Source organism: Caretta caretta, chromosome 13 (genome assembly GCF_965140235.1).
Source record: "Caretta caretta isolate rCarCar2 chromosome 13, rCarCar1.hap1, whole genome shotgun sequence".
Lineage (NCBI taxonomy): Eukaryota > Metazoa > Chordata > Testudines > Cheloniidae > Caretta > Caretta caretta.
Window position 1 is genome coordinate 31,459,295 of NC_134218.1, and position 27,151 is coordinate 31,486,445.

At 50.3% G+C, this 27,151-nt stretch overlaps 1 protein-coding gene across 2 annotated transcripts in view; it reads right to left on the reverse strand.

Moving 5' to 3' along the window:
* LOC125622593 (rho GTPase-activating protein 39-like) overlaps positions 1-27,151 on the reverse strand; it is a 122,276-nt gene that overhangs the window by 57,999 nt on the left and 37,126 nt on the right. For both annotated transcript variants that reach the window (XM_048820708.2, XM_048820709.2), the window contains one exon: positions 12,216-12,614. In XM_048820708.2, the coding sequence (XP_048676665.1) occupies positions 12,216-12,614 (399 nt within the window). The remainder of the gene's footprint in view (positions 1-12,215; positions 12,615-27,151) is intronic.

Genomic DNA, 27,151 nt, shown 5'->3' on the forward strand with positions numbered 1-27,151 from the left:
GGCTTGCCCTTGGTGAATCCATGCTGACTGTTCCTGATCACCTTCCTCTCCTCCAAGTGCTTCAAAATAGATTCCTTGAGGACCTGCTCCATGATTTTGCCGGCGACTGAAGTGAGGCTGACCGGTTTGCAGTTCCCTGGATTCACATGCTGCACAATTGTCGTGTCTGTGTTGGAAACCTTTCACTCAAGCCCTTGTACATGAGGCTTTGTGATAAAATGGCAGCCTAATGCTCCATTTGCTTCCTGTCAAACTTACTGGTGCTGAAGTCACTGCAACCACCAATGTACCACCTAAAGGAGTAGTAAAGGTCACACAGTATTATTCTTTCAGCCTTGGCATCTAAAACTCCCACATACTGCAGGACAAAATGCTTTTCCCTAAAAACACAGAAGCTGCAAACAAAGTCTTCATACTACTGTTGACATCAGTGCATCTTTTACAGCTTTTAAGGATATACACCGTGATTCATGTCTTCGTATATGATTGCCAAAAATTACACCCATATTCTTATTTCCCACAATTCACCTTCAATAAGCGCCTTTCTGCTAAGCATTTGTTCCTCTTTGAACTTAGCCTCTGCATCAGCCATTGCCACCGCTTTCCCATCCATTAGAACCTCTCCAAGGAATTGTATTAACTCCAGCTGAGATGCGTAGTTTGCAGTAGTAAAATCAGTATTTGTTTCAGTTGCTTTTTCTTTTTGACACAACACTTTACTTACATTCTGGGTGTACCACTCAATGTGATATGCCACAGGCGTCTTTTGGGTCAATGTGCCACTTTACTTTACTTTCCATGCAATGTTCTTGCAGAGTGACAGCTTCAGACAGTTTCTCACCTGTCTCACGTGTTGAAACTGCTTAATGGATGGCTTCCGTCTGACCACAGAAGAAGCAAGTGTTGTCAAGATGCATGCCATGTGACCTAGTATAAGGTGAGTCTTGCCCACAGCTGGCACTTGTCCCAGCACCTTCAACTGCTTTCTGATGCTCTATGTACTTCCTTTCCAACCTTGCCAAATTCAGCTTATGGGTGCATTTCGTACAGCATGTAAGATATCACCAAGCATTGTGTTTAACCAAGTCTTCTATAGTGGTATTCTCCAAAACAGCGAGCTACTAGTCGATATTCTTCATCTCCCAACTGATGCCTAAAGATGGTCAAGACCAAAATAAAACCAAGGGTTGTGTAATAAATTAATTACAATTCCAAAGTAATTATGTTATGTAATGTAGGTTATGTGACTACGTGCACATCATTCATGGATGGATTCCAGTCATTTCTAGCTCGATGCTGACCTCTTAAATGGTGTCTCATTACAATTCTTTTGGCATAATTGACAAAGCTGATAATCAGTGCCACTGAACTGCTTCTTTTTTGTCAATAATGGCAAAACAACTTGGAACACTCCCTCCATTTACAGTAATCTGTAACATTCAAAAAGTTAATCTGGTTTTACGTTCAGAGCATTAACTGATAACACAGCACTGTCAGTTGAGGCCCAAAATGTAACTTTGTGAGGGCTGCATTGTTTAACATACCTGTATTAAAGTATAATTTTTAAAGGTCAACTTTTAAATATTTTTCAACTATCTGCCTACCTACATAATTGTTCTAGGTGTGTCATGTTTGGTACCATCAGTGTTTGTGGGAGAAAGGGCTTTCAAATGATACCCAACTCAACCCACTTTCAACAACACTATTATCAAAATGTCCACCAACCAGAGGACGTGGAGCTGGGAGCCAAGGGGACATCAGAGGGGACACCACCGAAGTCGTGATTCTGTAGATTTTTATGAATCAAATGATACCTCCCTTACCCTTCTAGCGTTAACATGCCCAAGGAATTACACATGCTCCCAAACTAGAGAGAGAAATAGAATCACAGAAATGTGGGGCTGGAAGGGACCTCCAGAGGCCATCTCGTCCAGCCGCCTGTGCTAGGTATCTGCATAACCTGTTCTTGAAACTTCCGCTGATGGGGGAGCTGTGAACATGACGACACTTGGGGGACGCAGTGTCTCGTTGCAGATGGACACACCGAAAAGGGCAACGTTTATTAGGGCAGGATTAGGTACTTGGACTTTGCTAGACCCTGCTGGCCTCCCTGGCCGCCTACTTGTGCTTGTGGGGGAGGGGGCGCTACCATGGCTGTGCGTTGCCTGGTTTGCATATGGCTGGGGTGGTTTTCATGTCATACTAACATCCTACCCAGGGATCTCTGGGGAGACTTTAACAGAGCATCTCCTGGGTCTGGAACATTTGAGTCTGGACTTTGGCAGAGCTACGCTATGTGAGGACACAGGGAGCAGAGCACCCACTGGGGCAATGGTGACTTTACCTTCACCTTAAGCAAGAGCTTTGTACCGCAATGTGAAGTAGAAATATAATCAGCAAATGACCCAAGGCATCTGTGCTGGGAGTTACTGACAACCGCCTGTGGGGTGCAGAGAGCTATCTGTGCCATGGATTCCCAGACCCCTCACAAGCCAGAGACCTTTCGTAAGACACAGTGTGCAGGGGAACAGGGACGCTGTCTGAATCGTTACCTCTTCTCCACAGCCATTTCCACACTGGCAAATGAAATCTTGCCTCGGCAGCTTGCACTGCCTTTCCCACAAGGCTATCCAAGCATCCTGATAATGCAGGGTAGGGAAGGGGTCAGCCCCATGAACTGGGAACATTCAGGCTCTTGCTCCAGAGCAGTGAATGACCTGAGCTGACACGCGAAAGGCTGTCCTGAAGCAGCCTTCCTCATCCAGGGTTTTAACGCTGTCTACACAACAATAAAACACCCACAGCTGGCTCAGGCTCACAGGCTCGGGCTGCAGGGCTGTAAAATTGCAGTGTAGATGTGCAGACTCGAGCTGGAGCCTGGACTTGGGGACTCCGCGAGGGGGCAGATCTCAGAGCCTGGACACCAGCCCAAACCCAAACGTCTACACCACAATTAAACAGCCCTGCAGCCCAAGCCTCACCAGCCCAAGTCAGCTGACATGGGCCAGCTGCGGGTGGTTAATGCAATGTAGACATACCCTGAACTGCCAGCAACAGAGATTTCAGAATAATCCTTGACGCTAGATCCTTCCACAGCTATTTTCAAGCAGCTCGAACACAAACGCTGCGGCTGGTGCTAGCTTTTCTCACCGGGACCAGCTCCAGCAGGCCTTACAAATCTGACAGCTTTTAAAGAAGGGTTTATTTACTTTTTTTAAATTCCACATTTTTTGCAATTCCCTCCAGGAAACTGCAGAAAAAGCCCCGCTGCAACTCTGTCCTGCCCACTGGGCAAACAGGTATTTTCCCCTGTGTTTTGAATGGAGACAAAAAAGACAGGATTGTTAGTGTTTCAACTGCAGCATCATTGCAGCTTCCAGTGTTGGATCAGATCTGATCACGACAGCAGTCATGGCTCCAGCACCTGAACCAGCCACAATTGCTGGACTGCGTTCCAGCAGAATCAAAGTTAGCAGTTCTCAGAAGTGTATTACTTACTTGCCAAGGCAGGAGATACCCCACAGAGTGCTTTGGGATGTCCTGTTAAATCAGGACGGGGGAACAAACACAGAAGAAAAGAAGTAGATGCTAGGAATCCGGAGAACATTCCTTGTCCAATTACAAAGATTTCTAAAAAATCAACACAATTTAGGTCTAAAATGCTGAACATAAGAACGGCCATACTGGGTCAGATGAATGGTCCATCTAACCCAGTATCTTGTCTTCCAACAGTGGCCAATGCCAGAGGGAATGAACAAAACAGGGCAATTCCTGAGTGATCCATCACCTGCGTCTTGCAGTGAGAGGCTTAGGGACACCCAGAGCATAGGGTTGCACCCCTGACCATCTTGGCTAATAGCCATTGATGGACCTATCCTCCATTAACTAACTTAATTCTTTTTTTAATCCAGTTATAGTTTTGGCCTTCACAACATCCCCTGGCAAAGAGTTCCACAGACTGACTGTGCACTGTGTGAAGAAATACTTCTTTTTGTTTGTTTTAAACCTGCTGCCTATTAAATTCATTCCATGACCCCTGATTCTTGTGTGAAGGGCTAAATAATATTTTATTATTCACCTTCTCTACAATATTCATGATTTTATAAACCTCTATCATATCCCCCCTTAGTCGTCTCTTTTCCAAGCTGAAAAGTCCCAGTCTTATTAATCTTTCCTCATACGAAAGCTGTTCCATACCTCTAATCATTTTGTCCCCCTTCTCTGTACATTTTCCAATTCTAATATATCTTTTTTGAGATGGGGTGACCAGAACTGTATGCAGTATTCAAGGTGTTAGTGGATTTATATAGTAACATTATGATATTTTCTGTCTTCTTGTCTAGCCCTTTCCTAATGGTTCCTAACATTCTGTTAGCTTTTTTGACTGCTGCACATTGAGTGGATGTTTTCAGGGAACTATCCATGATTACTTCAGGATCCCTTGCTTGAGTAGTAACAGCTAATTTACACCCTATCATTTTGTATGTACAGTTGAGATTATGTTTTCAATGTGCATTACTTTGCATTTATCAACACGGAAGTTCATCTGCCATTTTGTTGCCCAGTTACTTAGTTTTGTGAGATGCCTTTGTAATTCTTCACAGTCTGCTTTGCATTTGAGTAATTTTGTATCATCTGTAGAATTTACAACCTCACTGTTTATCCCTTTTTCCAGATCATTTGTGAATATGCTGAATAGCACTGGTCCTAGTACAGATCCCTGGGGGACACCACTATTTACCTCTCTCCATTCTGAAACCTGACCATTTATTCCTACTCTTTGTTTCCTCTCTTTTAACCAGTTACTGATCCATGAGAGGACCTTCCCTCTTATCCCAGGACTGCTTACTTTGCTTAAGAGCCCTTGGTGAAGGACCTTGTCAAAGGCTTTCTGAACACTCAAATACACTACATCCACTGGCTTACCCTTGTCCCACATGCTTGTTGATGCCCTCAAAGAATTCTAATAAACTGCTAAGGCATGATTTCCCTTTACAAATGCTGCATTGACTCTTCCCCAACAAATCGTGCTCATCTATATCTGATAATTCTGTTCTTTACTATAGTTTCAGCCAATTTGCCCGGTACTGAAATTAGGCTTCCCAGCCTGTAATTGCCAGGATCACCTCTGGAGCTTTTTCAAAAATTGGTGTCACATTAACTGATCTGTCACATTAACTGAGCCATAGGTTACATACCACAGTTAGTAGTTCTGCAATTTTATATTTGAGTTCCTTCAGAACTCTTGGGTGAATACCGTCTGGTCCTGGTGACTTATTACTGTTTAATTTATCAATTTGTTCAAAAACCACCTCTACTGACACCTCAATCTGGGACAGTTCCTCAGATTTGCCACCTAAAAAGAATGGCTCAGGTGTGGGAAGCTCCCTCACATCCTCTGCAGTGAAGACCGATGCAAAGAATTCATTTCGTTTCTCCTCAATGGCCTTATCCCCTTTGAGTGCTCCTTTAGCACCTCAGTCATCCAGTGGCCCCACTGATTGTTTGACAGGCTTTCTGCTTGTGATGTACTTCAACAACAACTAGAAATGTTGATGGGAAAAGGTATGAAAGGGAGACAAAGACTGAAATAGTCCAAACAAAACAGCTTACTGATAGAACTCAAGATCATGCTTGGTAAACAAGAAAAGTGTGGGACCAGAAATCAGTGAACCAAAATTGGTGTGTTGCAAACTAGGCCTAAATGGTGGACAAAATAATGAGAAGATGGGCTATTCTGTCCCACCATTCCCTTTGTGGGTCCTTAAAGAAAGAATCTTTGGGGAGAAAAATTGGCTACTGGAGCGAGCTATAAAACTATACCTGGGTTCAACAAAGAATTAGTAAGTTCATTGAGGATAGGTCCATCAATAGCTATTAGCCAAGATTGGCAGGGTCACAACCACATTCTCTAGGTATCCCTAGCCTCTAACTGCCAGAAGCTGGGAGTGGATGACAAGGAATGGATCACTCAGTAATTGCCCTGTTCTGTTCATTCCCTCTGGAGCACCTGGCATTGGCCTCTGTTGGAAAGAAGGATACTGGCCTGACCCAGTATGGCCGTTCATATGTTCCTAGGTGAGCTTCACCATCATGGCTGCCACCCCCACAAGTTTTTGGAGCCCCGACCTCCATTGTTCTGATCCTGAGACAATTCCTGACCAGACCAGGACAGAGAGAGGGACCTAGGTGACATCATGACCTCTACCAGCCCCAGCTGAATCCAAAGCACCGCCTGAGATGAAACAGGATCGGACTGTAACACCAGCTCCAGTCCATCTCTGCTAACCTCTTCTCTTTCCCCAAAGGACAGCTATTATCATCTTGAATACCATCTGGGAGATTGTCAGATAAGATGCTTTTTCCGTCTAAAACTCTCTCCACCTAAAGGGAAAGGGAACAAGGGATGTTGTTAAAAGAAAATCCTATTTAACACTTTACATTTCAAACACGAACTGTTTCTCCTTCTTTCCTTTACCTTTAATAAAAGGTTTAAAAGGATGTTTAATGGTGCATTTACCATGGGACTAAGCAGGCTGAGCTCTCTGGGTACCAAACCTTGTTTAACACTGTTTGATGCTGGACGGTGACTCGGTTACTTTAACACCGTTAGCCCGTATAGTCTATCAAAATTAATACCGTAGGCCCATATCTGAGCTGTCATGGGGACATCCGCGTGAGAGACACCGGGAGTTCTCCCAGGACTGTAGTTCTTTAGCTGGAGGATCCCAGGAGGTGTTGCTATCCCAGGGCAGCCTCAGAGGCTCACTTTGAAATGAGCAGTTAGTAAATCTTTGATCCCAAATATGACTGAAAATGCAACTGACCCACAAAGAGCAAATGTGCTAAATCCAACCCCAGAAGCACGAAACGAAGGATTTTATTCCTGCTCTAAGTGCAAATCTCAGCACTTGCTGACACAATTGAATCACTAGGGCCCTCCACACTCCCACAGCGGGGCAATGGCTCGATTTCTGCACTGGGGCTGGCCTGCACAGACCACACTATAGTGCTGGATGTGTATCGACCATGCGCCCACGAAGCCACATACTGCTGCTAGGGAACCTGAGGTCTCTAGGAAGTTCAGCTGAGACCCCATCTGTGTCTTGTGGGTAGATAAAGGGGTGCAGCAGAACTTTTCAAGAATGAGTGGTCTGGAGAGGTTCCTCAGGCCCAGCTGTGCTCCTCTGGGTCTCAGCTTCCCCTGGCTGGGAGCTGTACAGGGCAGGGGACAATGGGGACTCTGCACACGGCCCGGCAGGATTTGCGGTCACAAGGAATGAAAATAAACAACCACCCGCAAAAGGTTTTCCCCACCAGTGGATTGTGGGGTCTCTCCCCAACCGGCTGGGTCTGGGCCTGCCACACAGCTGGAGTTCAGGCTCTCCCTTGTACAGAGTCCAAGTCAAGCAAGTGCCAGGCGGAGGGGACGGACACTCCTTGGGGTGGGCTCAGCTGGGACTCTCCCCATTCCCTGGCAGAACCACCCCTGCTCTCAGATCTGAAGCAGCCAGTCCATGGGGTTGCGGTTTCACCTTTCTATTTCTGGCACCATCTTCCTCCTGCTGTCCTCAAGCCTCCCACACCTGCTATGCTGAAACCTGAGCCTCTCCTTCCTAGGACAGCCTGACAAGCTAGAACAGATGCAGCCTAACACAGCCCTCACTCTCACCCTCCTTTGGGGGCAGAGGGACAGCCCAGCAGGGCGTGGGTTGGAGAGCTGTGCACAATCACAGATAACTCCTGCCACTTGTTTCACCCCAGAAGTGCCTCACTCTTTCTCATGGGACAACTGGGCTGACCAGAAGCTGACTGGGTTTGAAGACACTGGTGTCTATCTTCTCTCTCATGCGCCCATCACCAGGGCTGAGCTTAAACATGGGCGGTGACTTCAGAAAGGCAGAGAGGGAACAAGGATGGAGACAGAAATTCCACTACCCTTCCCCCTTCTCTGGGCTGGGTGTAACATGTCTTCCCCAAGCTGGGGTGACAGCTTGCTTGACCCTCCAAGTGGCAACAGGGACCTTTCGATTCCCATGAACAGCCACATGTGTATGTCTCTGCAGCCCCCTCGTTCCTAGTAACTAAGGAACATTTGCCTTCAGAATCAGTTGCCCTTGAAAGGACAAAGTGGTTTCTACTTTGCTTTGCCAATCCATCTGCTCCTCTGTTGTTGTGATTCAGGGTGCTGGAGTGGCTGCACCGCTCCCTTGTGCTGAACACACCAGGGGCAGGTATTGTTTGCTGATTGGAGCTTTGTGCTGGAAAAGGAGAAATTGCCGTGGTCTTTTGGGGTATGTCTTCACAGCCCGCAGCAGCGAGCCTCCCCGCTCGGGCAGACAGACTCAGGCTTGCACTGCCATGCTACTCCTACCTGCGTACACACTGCAGACCGGGCTCTGCACCCACCTTCTCCCTGGGCTTCAGAGCTGAGCTGCAGCCCGAGCTGCAACATCTACACTGCTATTTACATCACGGTAACATGAGCCTGAGTCTGTCAGCCCGGGTCAGAGCTGTGTAGACACACCTCAGGGGTTAGCAAAGCCCTAGGCACCTGCTCTCAGAGATGGAGAATGCACCCCGCCTGGCACAGCTGGGGACCCTGCTTTGGAGCAGGGCTTGGGTAGTGCTGGGAAGGGAGGGGAGGAGAAAACACAAGGGGTCAGAGTCCAATGACCAAACAGTGTGCCTTCCCCACGAGGCCTCTGGGAAACACAACAGCATCCCTGCCTGAATGACCAGCTGCCACTTCCTGCCAGCCACTCCGCCCCGAAACATCATCCGGGTAGCAAAGGGCTATCTCCAGAGCAGGCTGCTGGCCCTGGCGGGAGAAGGAAGCACCACAAGGGGCCAGCGAGGGGAGAGACTCTTCTCAGCATGGGCACTGGGAGAGCAGGAGACAACTGCTAGGTCTTGCCATATAAACAGAACCAGAGCGTGTTTCTACTGCATTCCAACCTTAGTTTTTAACCCAGTTAGGATGTGGACCAGTCCCACCTGGCCATTCAGCACAGGGTGGATATTGAGACCATCAAGCGGGCTACCTGCCCGGCATGGCAGATTTTATAACATAGAACACACAAAGAATTGTTAGAGCATGAAACAGACGGAGGACAGAGTAATTCTCCTTGCTGCAGGAACTGTGGGGTGAGGTTCTCTGGCTTGGCTTATACAGGAGGTGAGACTAGGGGACCCCAATAGTCCCTTGTAGCCCATCTATGAAGAGAGATGAGCAGACAAGAAAGGGAAGAAAACCATCTAGTGGAGAGTGCAGGAGAGAAAGCCAACCAACCATCTGAACCGTTTCTAAAGATAAATGCCTCATTGTCTTGGGTGCAAATACTTATGAAGATGCCACGTTACAACCAGTAGTGAATCGGATTTCTCTTGATAGGGCTCCAGGACCATGTCCTGCCTCAAGGAAAGGGAGAACACGTCTGTGTCTGTGGGGAAGAGCTCCAGTCCTGGGCACGCACCGAAAGGTCTAGAAGGTACGTGCCTATGTGCAGTGGAGCCCTGGGCGACTCCCCCTGCAGGACACTGGCCCTCACAGGCAAGTTTGCTTTGCAGAACAATTTTGAAAGCAGATGGGGCAATAGTTGTGTCCACTGTGCTGCTCCCTCCCTGTTCTTATCCTGTGCTCCTCACCATAGTGTCTGAGCACCTCACTGCTCCGGCAGCGACCCACAGCCCTGCCTTTTGTAGCCTCTCCGTCCCCCTCAGCTGCCTGCCCTTGGCTGGAAGAGCCCCCCATAAGCTGCTGCCACAGGGTATGACCAGGATGGAGTGGGCAGGAGAAGCACTTCATCACTGTCAAGGGCACAAATAAGTAACGGCACAAATAAGTAACAACTCAAATACGTCCCTCTCCCAGAACCAGTCTGCCTGATACAGAGAGAGGTCATGATGCCAGCTTACGATCCTTTCACGGCTCAGCTGTGGGAGTCTGTTCCCTGGACTTCGTGCGGTGCCCCTTTTTGCCTTTACAAAGGGCTGGGATGTGCTGTGCTCTGCAAAGATAGCCCTTTACCAGGCTGGATTCCCTTGGCAGAGCTGTGTGAGTGACCCATCAACAGAGCCATGGCCCAACAGGAGAGACACAGTCAGTTCCGGAATAATCTACAGCACAGGAAAGCAGGTACCTTTTCGAGGGGGCTTTGGACCCCCAAGACCTGCTCATCCTGATACACATGCTCGTGCCCAGCCACCGCGAGACCCAACACTGCTCCCTGCACACCGGGAGGAGCTGGAATTGGAGGTGCAGCCTGGGCCGGGAGTCTCAGGCACATGCTTTGTGCGCGCTGCTGGTAACTTCCAGTCTCAAAGGCCAGCAGTTGCTCAGGAGGGCAGAGTCAGAGCGCTCCGGAAACTCTCTCCATCAGTGGGACATGCAGTGGAAGATCCCTGAGCCCCAGCCCTGGCTCCCCACATCAGAGTTACAGGTCTTTCCCACTCTTGTCCCAGAGGCCTCATGAGAGCCCATGGGGCAGCACGAGAGCCATTTCCTAAGCTGTTCTGATGTAATGAAACTGATGCAGAAAGTGCAGGCCCCACAGAAGGAGCCAGACACCCCAGAGCAGCAGCAAATGGGAAAAGCAGAGAGGTCTAGCTGGCCCCTTGCCTTCAACTGGCCCTCTGAAAACGGAAGGCAAGCTAGGGGCCATGCCCAGTACTCTAGCCCCAGAGCCTGCTGGGAGTGCGGGAGGAAGGTGATGGGAGAGCTCGCCAGGCAGAGCACAGGTCTGTCTGGGCAGCAGAGTGTTGTGGAGGCAGAGATGTGCAGAAGTGCTATCTCAGAGTCTCCAGTTTTAGGACCCGTTGATGTCAACCCACAGTCTAGTCAGGGCACATTAGGAGTTTTGCCCCAAGAAATATGGTTTTAGGCAACACCACGAACGAGTCTAGCGTACAGCAGGCTGTTTGCTAGGACCCCAGACAGCAGGACTGCCACTCTCCACCGGATGTGCACTGGCTCACAGAAAACTCGCTTGCCAGGGGGATTTGTGCCATGATTTTGCAGGGAAAAGAGTCCATAGCCCCTTGGACCCATCTCTCCTTCTTCTCCTGCAACTCCTGCCGCACAGGACTACCCCAACATGCTAGATGCCAGCCACACAGGCAGGAGGATATCGCCTGCCCAAAGTGCCAGCCATGAACGAAGACTGGCTCACAACCAGTGTGACTGTGTTCAGCTACTGCAAATGGTAATAGCACTGGGCTGGGAGCCAGGAGACCTGGGTTCTGTTCCCAGCTCCACCCCAGACTTCCTGGGGGACTTTGATCAAGTCACTTGCCTCTCCGGGCCACAGCTTCACAAGCTGTGAATCCCCCTGGGAATTTACACTGCCCATATCTCCACACTACGTGACACCGTGCACAATAGCAATGCGAGCCCAGGCGAAGGCCTCCTGGGGAGTCTCCAGACCTCCCTCCCAGGGCTTCAGTCCTTCACTGCTCAGCGTGTGTGGCGCGCCCCATGCACAAGGCAGGGGAGAGGTGCCTGTATCGACAGCAGGGCTGGGGGAGTGGGAAAGCAGGGACAACAGCTGGCAAAATCCCAACAAGAAACCCACTCGCTGGTTGTCAGACCAGTTCCTCAGAGTAAAAACAAAGCCTCTTAGCACAACACACTAGCATCCAGTTATTGTTCCTTGGCTGACGTGTGCAAGTGACCGTGAGCTCTGCCCCAGTTCCATGGAAGTTACACCCCTCACAGCAGCCCCGCTAGGCTAGGGGGGAGAAAGGGCTGGGGCAGGGTGACAGGAAAGGAACCTGCCAGCCCAAGACCCTGGTGTAGTCCAAGAGGCTCTGTCCCCAAAGGTTTAGTCTACCTCATGGCACCCTGCACACAAGGAGCTGGTAGCCTTAGTCTGTGGCTCAGTAACTCGGCCTTTCCTGGCAGCCTCTCCACTGTGCAGCCCCAGCTGTCCAGCAAGGGGGAGCGAATGATTCATCCCGAGTTCACCCTTAGATCTAATCCTGGCATTTCACCCCAACCGCAGCGCACGGAATGCAGCCTGCTGTCTAGCCGGCTCTGCCCAGTGGGCAGCCCAACCTCCAGCGCACGGCATGTTCCCCAGCCAGCCCGCCCGCCCAGCTTCCCAGGCTGTGTCCTCAGTCCCCGAGTCCACACCCAGTAGCCGGTGCCTGCAGGGCAGAGAGCTGCACAGCAGTTACGCAGGAGAAAGTTGTAGGCAGTACAAAGCCTTCCCTACCTTCCAGGGTCTGGCTTCCTCTCTGCGCTGCTCTGCCCGTTGCTCTTCTCCACCTCCTGCAGCAGGGCTGTTTGGACGGGGCTGTTTCTCCCATCACTGCTCGTGCTGTCCGTGTGCTGAGGCCCCCTGCAGTCAGACTGGGACCTGCGTTTCATGGCCTGGAGCTGTGCAAGTGGCACGATGTCACAGCCCTGTGGCCGGTGCCATACTGTTTGCTGGGTGATGGCGTTGTAGTAATAGAAACGGTTGTTGTTCTGGTCGAAGAGCTCCCACCATTGCTTCTGGTCCGACTGGCGAACTCTCAGGTTGGGAGGTGGCTCCCAGCCGCACTCACCGGTGGCCAAGTTGACATACATTCGCTCCCGAGAGCGGGGCTCGATGATCTCCACCCAATCCGAGCTGCAACAGAAAAGAAAGGCACAGTCAGACTGGACTGGGGGCACAAGGCAACGCGAGGGCATGCGGCCAGCTGCCTGTCAGTCCCTGGGCCAGGGCTCGGGGTAGGAACAGGCAACCAGGCTCTGGATCGGAAACGGCGCTCAGTGTTCCAGTGACCTCTGTGAAGGGGGAGCTATATTGGGCTGACACCTTTTTGGTGGAAGGAGGCCTACACAGTCTTTCACATCCTACTTACTGTTTGGACCCGCAGGACAGTAAAGTCCCGGCTGCATGTTCAGCTGGAGGAGCATGGGAGGTGTCAGGTTGTTACAGTCGCTCCAGCACCGCAGGCAAAGGGAGGCAGCTGTTCAATCCTTAACAAAGACACCTCTTTCCAAAACAGCAGTTAGTCACTGACACTGGTTAAACATGAACCCGGGTTTAAAACAGTGTGACCAACACTCTCTTCCCCACTTAGCTCCGCTTTCCCTTGATTAGCCATTTGTTTCATACACACTCGTTCTCCAGTCACGATGGAGCCTGCTGTCCTCCAGAGGGCCTGATTTCTCGTCTAACAACACAAGAAGAAAAACCCCTTTGTTTTCAGCCTGGTCTTCCAGGCGCTATCAGAAAATGCAGAGAAGGGCACATGCCCTTTCAACAAAGCATCTAATAGCTCAGACTGCCTTTCTGCTGAGCCGATGAGGATCATGCAGAGGGGTTACAACAAGCCAGAATGGCAATGGCAGGGCAGAGCACCCATAGGCTGGGGACATTGACGTCTGAGAGCCAGGAAATGCCAAGCCATGGCTCTCACATGCATAAACAAAGGCTCCAGGTGTGAACCAAGTGTTGCTGCTTTGTCAGGGAATTTGCAGCCACCACACATTGCACAGCTGCAGGAAATCGGGCCTTCAGGACCGGCCCTGCCCACAGATTGGCATCTGCCTACAAGTGTGAATTACAGCCTATGTCGTTCAGTGCCGATCTGGTGAAACAGAGCGTTGCTATTTCAGATTCAAAGTGCCCTATTTTGATTTAGCTGAAGTGGGATTTTTATCACTGACGTTAATGGGGGAACTGTATGTTTCACACTTGGCCACTCATTTAAGTGCCTAACTTTAGGGTCCTGTTTCTGAAAGTCTTGGCCTTCATCCCCATGCAGTTTGACCAAGGGATCTGCAGTCTGCCCGTCTCTGAGGCCTCTTCAAAACTGTATTGAATTAAAAGCACAAACTGCTCAGACACAGCACTTGGTTCACTTTCATCTGAACAAAGGGCTGCAAGACCTCCTCTCCTCTGCACAGGTGAGTCAGGAAGGAGAGGGCTGGATCTGGAGAGACCAGTCCATAAGATGACTCCGGAGAAAGGTGACTTCAGGTCACTTCTTTCATGGGAAGGAGCTGGCAAGACTTTCCTGGAGAAGGTGCAGAAACACAACCAGTGGTGATGTGCTGGTAACAAGCATGGCTGATGGTGTGCTTAGAGTACAGCACAGCAACAGGTGCCCAGGGCCGGCCCACAGGGGTTTCATTTACAAGGATCTCTCCGAAGGTTTGGCCTGCTGGGGAAGCCAAAGAGCTGAAGGAGTTTTCTTGCAGGGAGGAGAAGATACAAGACCTACAGAATTGAGATACTGTGCGCCACTAGAATACACAGGGCAAGCAGGACAACTCAAAAGCTCATCTGATCACAGAGAGCGGGACTAACAACCCATCCACAATGAGCTCTCTGCCTGGGCTGGTACAACAGTAAACAGCCTGGCCAAACACCCAACAGACGAGCACATTGGGAAAGACATAGTACACCCCGCATTAGGCCCAGTAGTAGGCCTGAGTAATGGGCAGGGGCCAGGAATGCGATGGCAACACTGGGCTACATCTGCAGATTGTTCCCTAACATCTGCATTCATCTGCAGGGGCTTAGCCGCACTTGATGGCACTTCCTGAGAGGAGTTTTAAGAGCCCTACTCTTAGATATTAAGTTTCAGAGTAGCAGCCGTGTTAGTCTGTATTCGCAAAAAGAAAAGGAGGACTTGTGGCACCTTAGAGACTAACACATTTATTTGAGCATAAGCTTTCGTGAGCTACAGCATCCGATGAAGTGAGCTGTACCTCACGAAAGCTCATGCTCAAATAAATGTGTTAGTCTCTAAGGTGCCACAAGTCCTCCTTTTCTTTTTGCGAATACAGACTAACACGGCTGCTACTCTGAAACCTGTAAGGCACTAGGCTGGTTAGTCAGGTGATATTCATTAGCCACTGGGGGTAACTGGGCCAAACGATTCAGAAAACCCACCAACTCCTTCACAGTTCCCACGCTTGGGTGCTGGCAGTCGTTTTACCTCCCTTTACAGTTAATGTCTCCCCACAGCATTCAAGGCAATTCTCACTTCTGTTAACCCAGGTATAGGTGGGGCTGGGAGTGAGAGCCAGGCACTCCAGGCCCGTCAGCATCTCTCCTGAGGACACTGTTGTCTTGCAGAGCCTCTCTGGGGTTAGACACAGAACACGGACATGAAGGCCCTTCACCTAGAACATTGCATCCCACCAGAGAACTACCCTGAGCCGGGCCCTTTTGGTTTGGAGATGAAGATCAAGCACAAAAATCCCCTGCTGCCTGTACCACGGTCATGCTGCAGGGCACAGTTACACACTGACAAGGGCACATACACAAAGCGCAAACCAAACCAGCCCCACACAGCTCACCAAGTTGCAAATTAACCCTTTCATGTGTGTTCTAAGTTGTAAAACGCTCCCATTGCAGCTGGTCCTGGGCAGCGTAATATGTTAAAACACTGCCAAAAGCCAAGCCAGAGCTGACAAGGGTGGACTTTGTACATAAAATCCCTTCCTCGTGCCTTTGCGCCAGAGAAGAGAGAAGGGTAATTAACTAGGGACAGTCCGACCCACAGGAACAGCACATTCTAGTAGAGGGCCCTCCACAGAGAATATTCTGATCTCAGATCCCAACGGTTTATATCTAGAGGGCAACAGCCAGCTTCACTGCTGAGGCGGAACATGAGGAGGGAAGCAGCCTCTTGGACAGCCAGGATCCAAACCACTTTGGGCTTTAAAGACCGACAGCAGCTCCCTGAATGGCACCTGGAAGGGATCAAGAAGCCACTCGTGCACCAGGCGCTTTATGGCCATTCCCGATCAGCTGTTGAAGCTTCTGGCTGGTTTTCACATGTAGCCCCATGAAGAGCATATTGCAACCTCCAGTCTGGAATGAGCATCAGGAATGCCAGCCAGGAGGCCGCTGCAGGACTCAAACAGGGAACGGGGAGGGCCTAGCAAGATGTAGCTGTGTGGACACAAAGAAAAGGCCAGATCTCAGACATGTTATGAACACAGCCCAGCCGTGAGGGCAAGAGAGAGGGAGGATCCAAAAAACATTATGGGCATGAGTGACAGGGTGGTGTTGCCAGCAGTGATAAAGAGACAGGGGAGTATAGTGGTCAGGGGTTCCATTTCAGCCAGCCTGAGCTTAAAGCTGACCAAGAGAGATTCAAGAGGAGCTGTCAAGACAGCCTGAGGGGAAGAACTGCATCGATAGACACGGGACAAGAGTGGAGATGTATTTTGAGGGAGAGGGCAGGGAGGGATGCGGTCACTTGGGCCAGTGGAGGGTCTAGAAGAGGTGAGTTAGGCTAGCAGTGCAGAATAAGTGACTTGCATCATGGCTCAGCAAGGGAAGGAAGAGGGAGTTTCACAGTGTTTACGTACACCAGAAAAATGGCAAAGTCCCCTGTTGCATGATCAAACTATTTAAAATTCAGCAGCATTGTACTCAAAATCCCCAGCAGTTTGCAAGAATTCAGCTCTGAAACAAGGGGCTCTGGAAGTGTTACTATTTCTTGGGACAGAGGGAAGGCACAGAGTAACTACTGAAAGCAAAAAGAAAAGGAGTACTTGTGGCACCTTAGAGACTAACATTTATTTGAGCATAAGTAAGGTGCCACAAGTACTCCTTTTCTTTTTGCGGATACAGACTAACACGGCTGCTACTCTGAAACCTATTGAAAGTAACTTCACAACCCCTTCTAATGGCACCAATCCATGGCTGTGTTTGTGTTGCTGTTAACTATAGTCTGCTGCTCTTGGAGTTTACTTTTACCTTTGTGTGCAAAGGCAAATTAACCTGAGATTTGGTCTTATGACCTCTTTGTTCCGGTAAATATCTGGAAGCTGTGAATTGCCAAGCTGCAATGAAACAAAGGGACATTCAGCTCACTCTGTACCACACTCCATTTCAATTACTCTTATGTGTAAAGAAGAGTCTAAACAACAAAAGGAAAAAGAGAGAGAGGGAGGCAGCGCATTCCTAGAGAGACGCCAGCATTGGGCTGACACAATCCAAGCTTAGAGCATCAGATCAGGAACTCTGCAAAGCTTTGCTAAACCCAGGATCTTAGATAGATAACATCCCAGCTTGGAGTGCCCTGCTGAATATAAAATAATCACAAACCAGCCTTATCAGGTCAAAGCAAAGGTGCCCCTGGCAGTAGTGTGAATGTGAAGGGACAAGAAGGAATCAGCATGAAGGTTAGAGAACAGCCTGCATCATAAAGTTCAGATCCAGATCCCAACTCAGACAAAGTTCTGTTCCAGGATTTTACTTCTGCCTATTGTAGAGTACAGGGTCTAGTCACAAAGTCTGGATTTACTTCTGCATTTCCCCAAGGGTGAAGGAGTATGGATTCACAGTTTTAGTTCAGGCTAGGGTGACCAGACAGCAACTATGAAAAATCAGGACACGGGGTGGGGGTTAACAGGGGCCTATATAAGACAAAGCCCCAATTTTGGGATACTTGTCCCCGAAATGTTCCTCCATTGCACTGGTGGCAGGACTGGGGGGAGCACTAGCATAGATAAAGCACTGTGGCTACCAGCATTTTAAGCACCGTACCCACTAGACATGCTCTGAGATGGTACCTAAAATGCCAGTGGGCACCCAGTGGGGGCCTTATCTGTTGTACCATTAGGAGCTACACAGAAGCTAGTGCAATGGTGAGAAGTTTTAGGGGGAAAGGCTAGTCTAAACACTTCCTCAGGAAGGAGCAAAACACAGGCTTCTGCGCCACCCTGCTGTCTGTGGCAGGTGCACTGGGCTGGGCAGACATTTTACCCATTGATCTGCGCCATGGGTACCCACACAGCAGAGCTACAATGCTCTGATGGCAACAGCCTTCGCCATTTACTACAGGGGGGCTTGCTGCAAACTACTTGCCAGCTTCCTCCATGCCCAGGCCAGCCAGCTAGCTCAGCTCCAGGGCTCCTCCGACCCTTTCCCAGCACAGAGAATGCAGGAGGTGGGAGCGGGAATACTTCACACAGGCAGAGGAGCTGTCCTCACAGGCTGGCTCCATCCCTCCTTCCCTCTTTAACAGCCCTTCAAGGCTGACATTTTATTTACTTTAAATGCTATTATATAAACTGGGCAGAGAAACAGGGAGGCTGCAACTCACTGTCCTCCTGCCAAGCTCCACGCCAGATTTAACTTGCATCTGCAAACTATTCTCCTTCAAAGACAATTGGACTAAGTTTGACTCTCCCCCCAAACTCCAGCTCCTGGGAACCCTGCTCAGCTAAGGCCAGGAACTGCAGAGCCTAACTCTAGCTTTCATAACCTTCCACTGGCCTAATCAATATTTCAGAGTGAAAGTCTCCAGCACACCTGTTATTCTGCAGCCCTTCGAACCAGCTCCCGATGACAAGTCCTGCACAATGACAAGCCCTGCACAAGATCTGCACAGTCATTGTGAGGAAAAGAAAATGCCAGCCTGCTAAACCCTGTCACTTTCAAAGGCCCCAGAGCACTGCATATTATCCATCTGACTCATTGGAAAGAGGAGGTGGGGGAGAGGAGCATTTACCTATCCTGGAAACAGGAGTGTCCACTGCACACCTCATTTGGCCCAGGAAGCAGTGCTCTGTGGTAGGAGGAAAACTCAGACTTTGCCCACCTAAAGGCCCCATGGGGAGTGCACCAGAAGCCTGAGGTCATCACATATTTATTAAATTGAACCAACTGCAGCGATGCTCAACTTTAATAATTTTATTAAGATGATGTTAAAATAAAAGAAATGGTAAAGCGTTTAAGCGTAGAAGTTTCTGGTTATCAGGAAGTAAGGTACAGATTATCAAGGGGTGCAAAATTCAGTTTAGGATCGGATGGTGTAAGGAGTACATAATCTGCAATATCCCCGATTGGGGGTAAAAGAGTCAAAGTACAGACATTGAGATACGAGGGTATGTTGTTCCTATAATGGTTATGTTCAGGTGTGGACTCTAATGAATGGATACGATGATGAGGATGGATTTACCCTCTACTACAGAAACACAAGCCATGGAGACTATAAATGCCCACATGCAATGTTTAATCTAGAACCCTAGCATGGGCCAGGCATGGGATTGGAAACCTGGCATTCCCCATCTCTATTGCTGCTGATTTCTGACATGGCAGTGGGCTTAGCTTCTCAGTGCCTAAGCAACAGAGCGTGGCTACACAGAAGTACCTCTCCGAGCCACTGTGAGAATTCCTATTTGCACAGGGCTAGGTCGGTGCTAAGTACTAGCATTGCCCTAACAGACTAAGTCACATATGCTGCACACAGGAAACAAGATAGTGCCCAGACAGCTGCTAAGCTTTAATGGGCAAACAGAAACACAGCCCTTCTAAACAATGAAAAGACACGTGGGGCCCTAGTTAGGCCTTTCTCTCTCCTTCCTCCCCCGCCCACCCCCCATGCTAAGATGAACAGCTCAGTACAAGGCCAGCAGAGAAAACAGGAGTTGTTACTAAATAGAGGATGGAAAACACAAAACTGAGAGAAAGGAATGTGTGGAAGACAATCAAATTTAAAACAACAAATGAGAGAAATCCAAGCACTGCTATTAGGGACACAACTGTTTTTCTTGTAAATGTTACCGATGCTACAAAAATTTGGACAACTGAGGATTTTTACTGGGCAACATGAATTTTGGGCAGGACAAGCATGGTGGAAAAACACTTTCCCAACCAGGGTCATGTGGTCTTTAAGCCCGTGCACCAGTTTCACGACAAAGAGATTACACTACAGTACTTGCAAAAAGAAAAGGAGGACTTGTGGCACCTTAGAGGCTAACCAATTTATTTGAGTGTGAGCTTTCGTGAGCTACAACGAAAGCTTATGCTCAAATAAATGGGTTAGTCTCTAAGGTGCCACAAGTCCTCCTTTTCTTTTTGCGAATACAGACTAACACGGCTGTGACTCTGACTACAGTACTTCTATGAGGTGACTTGAAAAATACTGTTTCTTTTTCTTTTCTTTTTTTTTACAGTTCAAATACTTGTAATCAAAAATAAATATAAAGTGAGTACGGTACACTTTGTATTCTGTGTTGTAACTGAAATCCATATATTTGAAAATGTGGAAAACAACCAAAATATTTAAATAAATGGTTTCTATTATTAACAGTGTGATTAATAGCGCAATTAATCGCGCGATTAATCCTTGACAGCCCTACTTATTAGCAAGACAAGGTGGGGGAGGCAATATCCTTTATTGGACCAGCTTCTGGTGGTGAGAGAACCGAGCTTTTGGGCTTACACAGAGCTCTTCCTCAGCTCAGGTAATAAGGCATCTGCCTCACGCAGCAGCTTAGTTTGGAGAGGAGCACAAACACCAGGAAACATTTCCCAACACAGTCAAGTCCACTGCACTGGGGGAACAGCCCTCCAGGTCAGGAGCAGGAGAGCTACCTCCAGGGACATTTTAAACTCGAGTGGGCAGCACACGAGTGGGAAGCTCCCGGCAGAGGGACTGTGGGTGTAAAACAGGGGTTCTCAAACTGGGGGTCGGGACCCCTCAGGTGGTTGCGAGGTAATTACATGGGGGGGGGTCGTGAGCTGGCAGCCTACCCCCCAAACCCTGCTTTGCATCCAGCATTTATAATGGTGTTAAATATATAAAAACATTTTTTTAATTTATAAGGGGGGGGTCGCACTCAGAGGCTTGCTGTGTGAAAGGCGTCACTGGTACAAAAGTTTGAGAACCATTGGTCTAAAACATCTTTTTTGCTCTAATGTGCAGACCTCTCAGTTCCCCACTCCTGTACACAGATGCCCCAGAGTGCTGCTCAGCCATGCGTCAATAAATAGCAATCAACATTATCTTACCCATTTCAACTCTACCCAAGGGCTTTCATTTCATTCTGAAGGCCATTCCTCCCCACCAGACTCTTACAGATTGGAGGGTATTCAGATCTTCCTCATTTCCACTCTTCTTCTCCCCCCGACCTCCATTTCTTTGGGGAGGGAGTGGGATGAGGAATACCTGTCAACTATTGGGGTCTCAAAGGGATCATTCACAGCCAAACACTATTCCATAGCTATCAATGATCTGAAAGAAAACAAAAATCATCGCTGAGTAGCTGATGGGCTGATAAACCATGACAAGGACAGAGCAAAGTGGATCAGCTGGGGAACTGGGCTCATGCAGATGTGTTTTAGTGCAGCCAAATGCAAGCTCACCCATCTGGGCAGGAGGAATGCAGGCCACGCTCGCAGGCTGGGCGCGGGGGTTCTATCCTGGAAAGCAGTGACTCTGAAAGGGGCTTAGCAGTCCTGGTTTCAACCAACTGAACAAAAGCTCCCAGTGTAGACTGGGGTTGAGGGCGAACATGAGCCCTGGCTCTAACCGGGGAGGGCCGAACAGGAGGAGTGGAGAGGTGCACTGATTCTCTGCATAGTGCTTGTGAAGCCATTGCTGTTCCCGCATCTCCAATTCTAGCGCGCACACTGCAATACTGAAAAGTGGAGGACGAGACAGAGGAGCTGAGCTGAACTGGGGAGAGTCCAGGGCTCTGGATCCCCTGAGGAAGGAGTTTTCTGAATGTTCCTGCTTTCTGTGCTAACAAGCTCTGTTCTACGCTGTCATCCTGGCAACTAATAAACCTTCTGTGTTACACTCTGGCTGATTTCAGAGTAACAGCCGTGTTAGTCTGTATTCGCAAAAAGAAAAGGAGGACTTGTGGCACCTTAGAGACTAACCAATTTATTTGAGCATAAGCTTTCGAGAGTCACTGCTGATTGTGGAGTTACGGGCAGGGCCCTTTGGGGTGTGTGAGGCTTCCCCAGGCGTCTCATCCAGCGGGACTGGCTGTGGGAAGCCCATGGATGGACAGAGGGCTGAAGGCTCCGAGGTCAGACCCAGGAGGTGCTGAAGCCAAGGAGATTTCTTGCCCAGGTGAGCGCACACCCCAAGGGGAGAGACACTTCACTAGAGTCCTGCCTGACTTCATTCAGAGCGGTGCCCGAGTGCTGAGCCTGTGCCTCCGAGACAACACCCTGTGGGGCTCAAGAAACCCCCCGACCTCAGCCAGAGAAGGCAAACTAGGGAGTGTGAAGCAGGTGTCTTCCCAGAGGTGATGGACAGGGCACCCAGCAGGCTGGACTCCAGCCTTCACCCCCACCCTACAGGAACTGGAGAGGAAGGAGAAGTCTCCCTTCCCCTCCCCAGAGCTCCAGGCTGCCGACTGGCAGAAGAGCTGAGGCAGTCTCCACCTGGAGGTTTAAGAATGCCATCCCCACAGCCCCACCCTGTCTCTCCTTTCAAGCGGGTTGTGCCCCTCCCCTCACCCACATGCCTAGCACAGCACCTGCTTCCAGGAGGCCAACCTGCCTTGGGGCCAGAACAGCCACCCACTCCTGAGAGAGCGACCTGTGCAAACTGCACTGGACTCCAGCTAGCAACAGAAATCCTGCTTGAGAGACCGCCACATGCCCGCTGAGCAATAAAGCCCAGGCTCCTGGACTTCTTGAAGCTGCACAAACCCACCAGCCCAACCCTTTCACGGCAGCAGGGCTAATCCCTACAGCAGTGCTCACCTGCCTCATGGAACTGACATGTGGGGCTGGAAAGCTCTGTCTAAGCTCTCCCCAGTGACCGCACATCCCCGCCGGCTGGCTTGGCTCACTTCCGAAGCGAGGACAGTGAAAGTCAACTCCTCCTGTGGCCAGACTTTCACTGTCTGGCTCCTCTCCATCAAGCCCAGGAAAGCTGTCATTTAAATCTAAAAATAAAAGCAGGGGTGTATATCTCCTCAGCTAATGCACACACAAGCATCCCAGCCGCAAAAATGACAGAGGAACCAAGGCAAATATAACTCCAGCCGGCACCCAAAAGATTCTACTGCCTCCGAAAATGGGCACTGTGCAAACAAAGCAGCATCTGTTCAGCGTGAGACGTGGACTGGTCTGTGAAAATACGGAACAAATGGCTCACTGCCACCGTCCAGGTCCGAACCTTTCACATCAACGCACAGCTCCGCTGGGAGCCTGGAAACAGCCTGCCATGAGTAGGGCAGGGAAGCCTCCCTCCAAAAGCCAGCTCCTGGGGCAGCAGAGCATGCCCTGCGGCTGGGTAACTCTGTTAGACAGGAGGCATGGAACAGAAGACTCCAGTGGGCCCGGGACAGGAGGAAGAGGTAGGCAGCGCCCACAGCACTTACTGAAGTCAAGTGGGTTCCGTACCCCAGGCACCCACCTTCGGAACAGGTGCCTGTGACATTTTAGAAGAAGCCATGTTGTAAAGAACCCTCTGGCCTCAACCCATACCAGCGCTAACCCTCTGCCCCCACGGGGAAGAACACAGGCTCCCAAGACTCTATTCTGGAAACACAGGGCTCCAGAGAAGAGAATTTGTCTGTTTCCCTCATGGGTGCAGAGATAATTCTCACTCCCAGTCTCCCTGACATCACGGATTTTACATCTGGCCCCCATATCAATTAGGGAGCTTTCCATCTACAGCAGATCTTGCCAGCATGCTTCCAACTACCCAACTGGAGCCTGATTTTACACTGGGTCTCATGGCTGCTGCAGCAACTGCTGGGAGCAGAGCTTTGGCCCCTTTGCAGAGAGGGACAGCCAGCCCCATGAGGAAGGCTGGCCAGAATGGAGGGTGCATTGCAGGGGCTCCCTATGGCTAGACACCAAAACTAACAACAGCTTCCTGTGAAACCCAGGCTGCATCTCTGCTGCAGAGGCCTCACAGGGAAAGGAAAAAGGAACATCAAAACAGCCAGGACTTCTTGGGAGAAACTCAGTGAGGGGGCAAAGGGAAATCCCCTCAAATACAGTGCTGGCTCCAGGCAATGGGCGCACCACAAGGGTGAGAGATGAGTGGATAGCATAACCAAAGCAGCCCAGCCAGAGCTAGAGATATAGGCACTACAGACCTATGCCCCAGCTCCTGGAGTCACGTGATTACAGCTGAAGCTGAGCTTTCAGTTAAAAGAAAAAGTAATTTTCTCGCCCTCATGGGGCAAAGAGAAATTTGAAAATGTGACTCGAGAAATGTGTCACCATCCCAGTGACATCTGCCTGCGTGTGCTGAGAGCCTGAGACAACAACTCCAAGAGAGAGGAACAGTCCCATGCTTCTCAATGGAGCGTTAATGCCAAGCCCCTGTGCCGCCACCACCACTCCCAGTATGTGCAGAAAGAGAACCGTGCAGGGGGCCTGGCCCACCCACCCAAGCAGATAAAGCCTGGCTGCTGAACTAAGTAGTGAAACACCCCCTGCCTCTGTGGGGTGGGAAAAGGATCCCCTGGTGCCTCCCTTGTAGTTGCTCTAGAGTGATAGGGAGCCCCTGCAGCTGACTCCAAGGGATAGGGTGGCCCTGCTGTTCTGAGGAGGGGGGCTGCTGCTGCTCCTCCCAAGGAACGAAAGGGTCTATTGCTGCCACCTCTGTGCCCCCAGAGTGGTCACAGGGCTCAGCTGTGAGGCTCCACCCAGCTGCCGTAACCCCACCCTCAGATGCCTGTCCCGGGCCCTTACAACAGAATGGGAACGTTCAGACCCTCACACAGCCTGCAGCCACTCGCCTCCTGTTTTATTAAGGGCCAAAGGCCACGGACAACAGCCCATCAGGAAAGGCTGTTCCGGATGTGACCTGGGCAGCCCAGGGGCAGGATGACCAAGCTTCCTCATTCCTGTGGGGAGGCTCACGGGGGCCCACCCCCTGCCCAGGGCCTGGAGCAGCAGGACAGGCTCTCCTGAGGCTGCCCTGAGTGGCAGAGCACAGGGCATTAAGGACAGCTCCCACCTCACGGGACAATGCTTTCTACTACCACGGCCTCTGCTTCCTGGAGCCCAGCCTCAGGCAGGCCTAGTGGAGGCAAGGGAACACACGGCCCAAGGCTTATTCCTCATCGACTTTACAGAGAGGTTAAAAGCCCCAATCTCCCATGTGCCTCCACTGGAGCCTCCTCTGTCCCAGGCCGCGGCGTCTGCTCAGCTCAGCGAACCTTGAGATGAGCCGTTTGGCCTTTCAGGGCCTGGGCATTTCAGACCGACAGTCAGCAAAGTAGCCTCCCTCCCTCACCTTCCCAGGTACACTGCACCAATCTGGGACGGACTGCCAGAGGGGCCGGCAGCGCCAGCAAGCACTCAACCTCAGCCCCTTTGCCACACTGACCAGCTTTCACAGAGGCTGGTTCTTCGGGCTCTGAGTGTCTCAACAGTAAGGAAAACAAAGATGAACCCAGCCCAACTCTGCTCCCATCCAGCCTCAGTTTAATTGCATGCTATGCTGTGCAGAGCAACAAGCGCCAGCTGCCCCCAGGGTACGTCTGCAGGTTCGCTGCTTTCAAAAGCCTGGGAACCATTCCAAAACTGGGCTTTTGGAAATACTGTACCTCCATTGAAATGAATCTCCGAAGCCCACATCCTGGCTCTTTCCTGTCCAGCCAAAAAAAGACTTAGCATAGAAAATATACAGCAAGTTTAACAATACCTCACCGAGAAATTATTAGAAAAAATATTACAGCTTGGATCACAAGCCTCCTAGGAGCAAGCACTGCTGTGCATTCCTGACGAGGAGCTACGCACTCAGCTACAGCAGCAATCTGACCTCGCAAACTAATTATCTTTTGGCAATTACAACTCAATCCCTCTACATGCCAAGACATTTCCTGTGCAAACGTGGCAAGATGTACTCAACAAGACTCCTGGGCCCCTAGATGGCACCTTTCAGCCAAGGATCCCCAAGCGCTTTCCAAGCACTCGCGCCGCCCCACCTTCCCCAGAGGCAGCTGAGTCAGGCGTAGAATTGAGGAGCTCTGCTTTAACTGCTAGATGCACTCCCTGAATTCCTCTCAGTACTGGGAAGAGGGCACTGTGATCCTGGGACCCAAAACACCGGGAGAGGAAAAGGCGCTCAACAGATGCCTCTTGTCACAGGCAGGGGCAACTGTCTGGAAAGTTTTCCTCTTAAGCATTAAAGGAGATTCCCACTGCTCCCTCATTTCCACCAAACAAGGGAAAAGCGTCTGGGGAATGATTCCCATTGGCAGACGTGATGTTAGCACAGATTAGGCGGCGAGAGGAGCATCATCAGCAGCAGACTGACAAAGCAGCTGCTTGTCCTGCACCCGCAGCTTCGGAGCAGGAGGCAGCAAACACTCACGAGAGGCAGCAAACCCACGAGAACTAGTCTGGTGGCAGCTTTACTTCCACCGCTCTGCAAGGGTCCTGCCCACGAGCCAAGAGGCAGCCTCCAAGCCTCTTAATGCCTTCCTGAGACAACAGTAAGCTCCCACATCTCTGCGGGTCATGGTCAGAGCCACACAGCTGTTCCCCCTCTCTAAAGGGAGGTGACATCTCAGATGCAGTTTCCAGGGCACTCCCAAGCTAAGATGGTTGTTTCCAGAACCATGGGCCTTGCCTACATTAGAAAACGGTATGTTTAAACACAGGGCTGGCTCTAGCTAGTACCTATCTGGCCCTCAGCACCACAGCATCTGAGCACCTCACAATCTTTAATGGATTTATCCTCCCAACTTCCCTGCCGTGCTATCGGCCCCCTTGTGCAGAGAGGGAATTGAGGCACAGGGAGACAAAGTGACTGGCCTCAGGTCCCACAGGAAGTGTGTGGCAGAGAAGGGAATTGAACCCAGGCCTCCTGAGTCCTGAGCACCCAACCTGTGGTCCCTCTTCCCATAGGGCTTAACCATACCCAGCTAACACGCCGGTGAACACACGTCGTCCTACCTTACAGGACTGTAAGCACAGCTAAAATGTGCTAGTGTAGACGGGGCCACAGGCTCTGGGAAGGCTGACTCCCTGGTATGGATTACAGTGTACAAGGACAAATAAATGTGAGGGCACCATGGGCCTGCTGGCGCACTGGCAGCTTTCAGGTCATGGTAAATCACTGGGGGTGCACCTGGCAAAGTCTGAAAGACAACCCCACTAAAACCCCAAGGGACCGATCGATGCTAACCACTTTCCCCACTCTCACAAGGAACAACATCACGTAACTAGTATTCTCACTAGCTCAAGGATGCAGCAGGACCCCCCCGCACCACCACCTCCACTCTCTTCAGTGCTTCCTCTCAGCATTAGCAAGAAGGCCCTAGAGGAGCAGAATGGGCTGAAAGTTGGCAGCTGCTGCCTGGGCCGTTGGTGCAAAGAGAAGAACAGCCCAAGAATGAGCATGTCCTGCAGATTAGAAGAGGCTCTGACAAACCATCATACTAGGGCTGTCAAATGATTTAAAAAATTGATCGTGA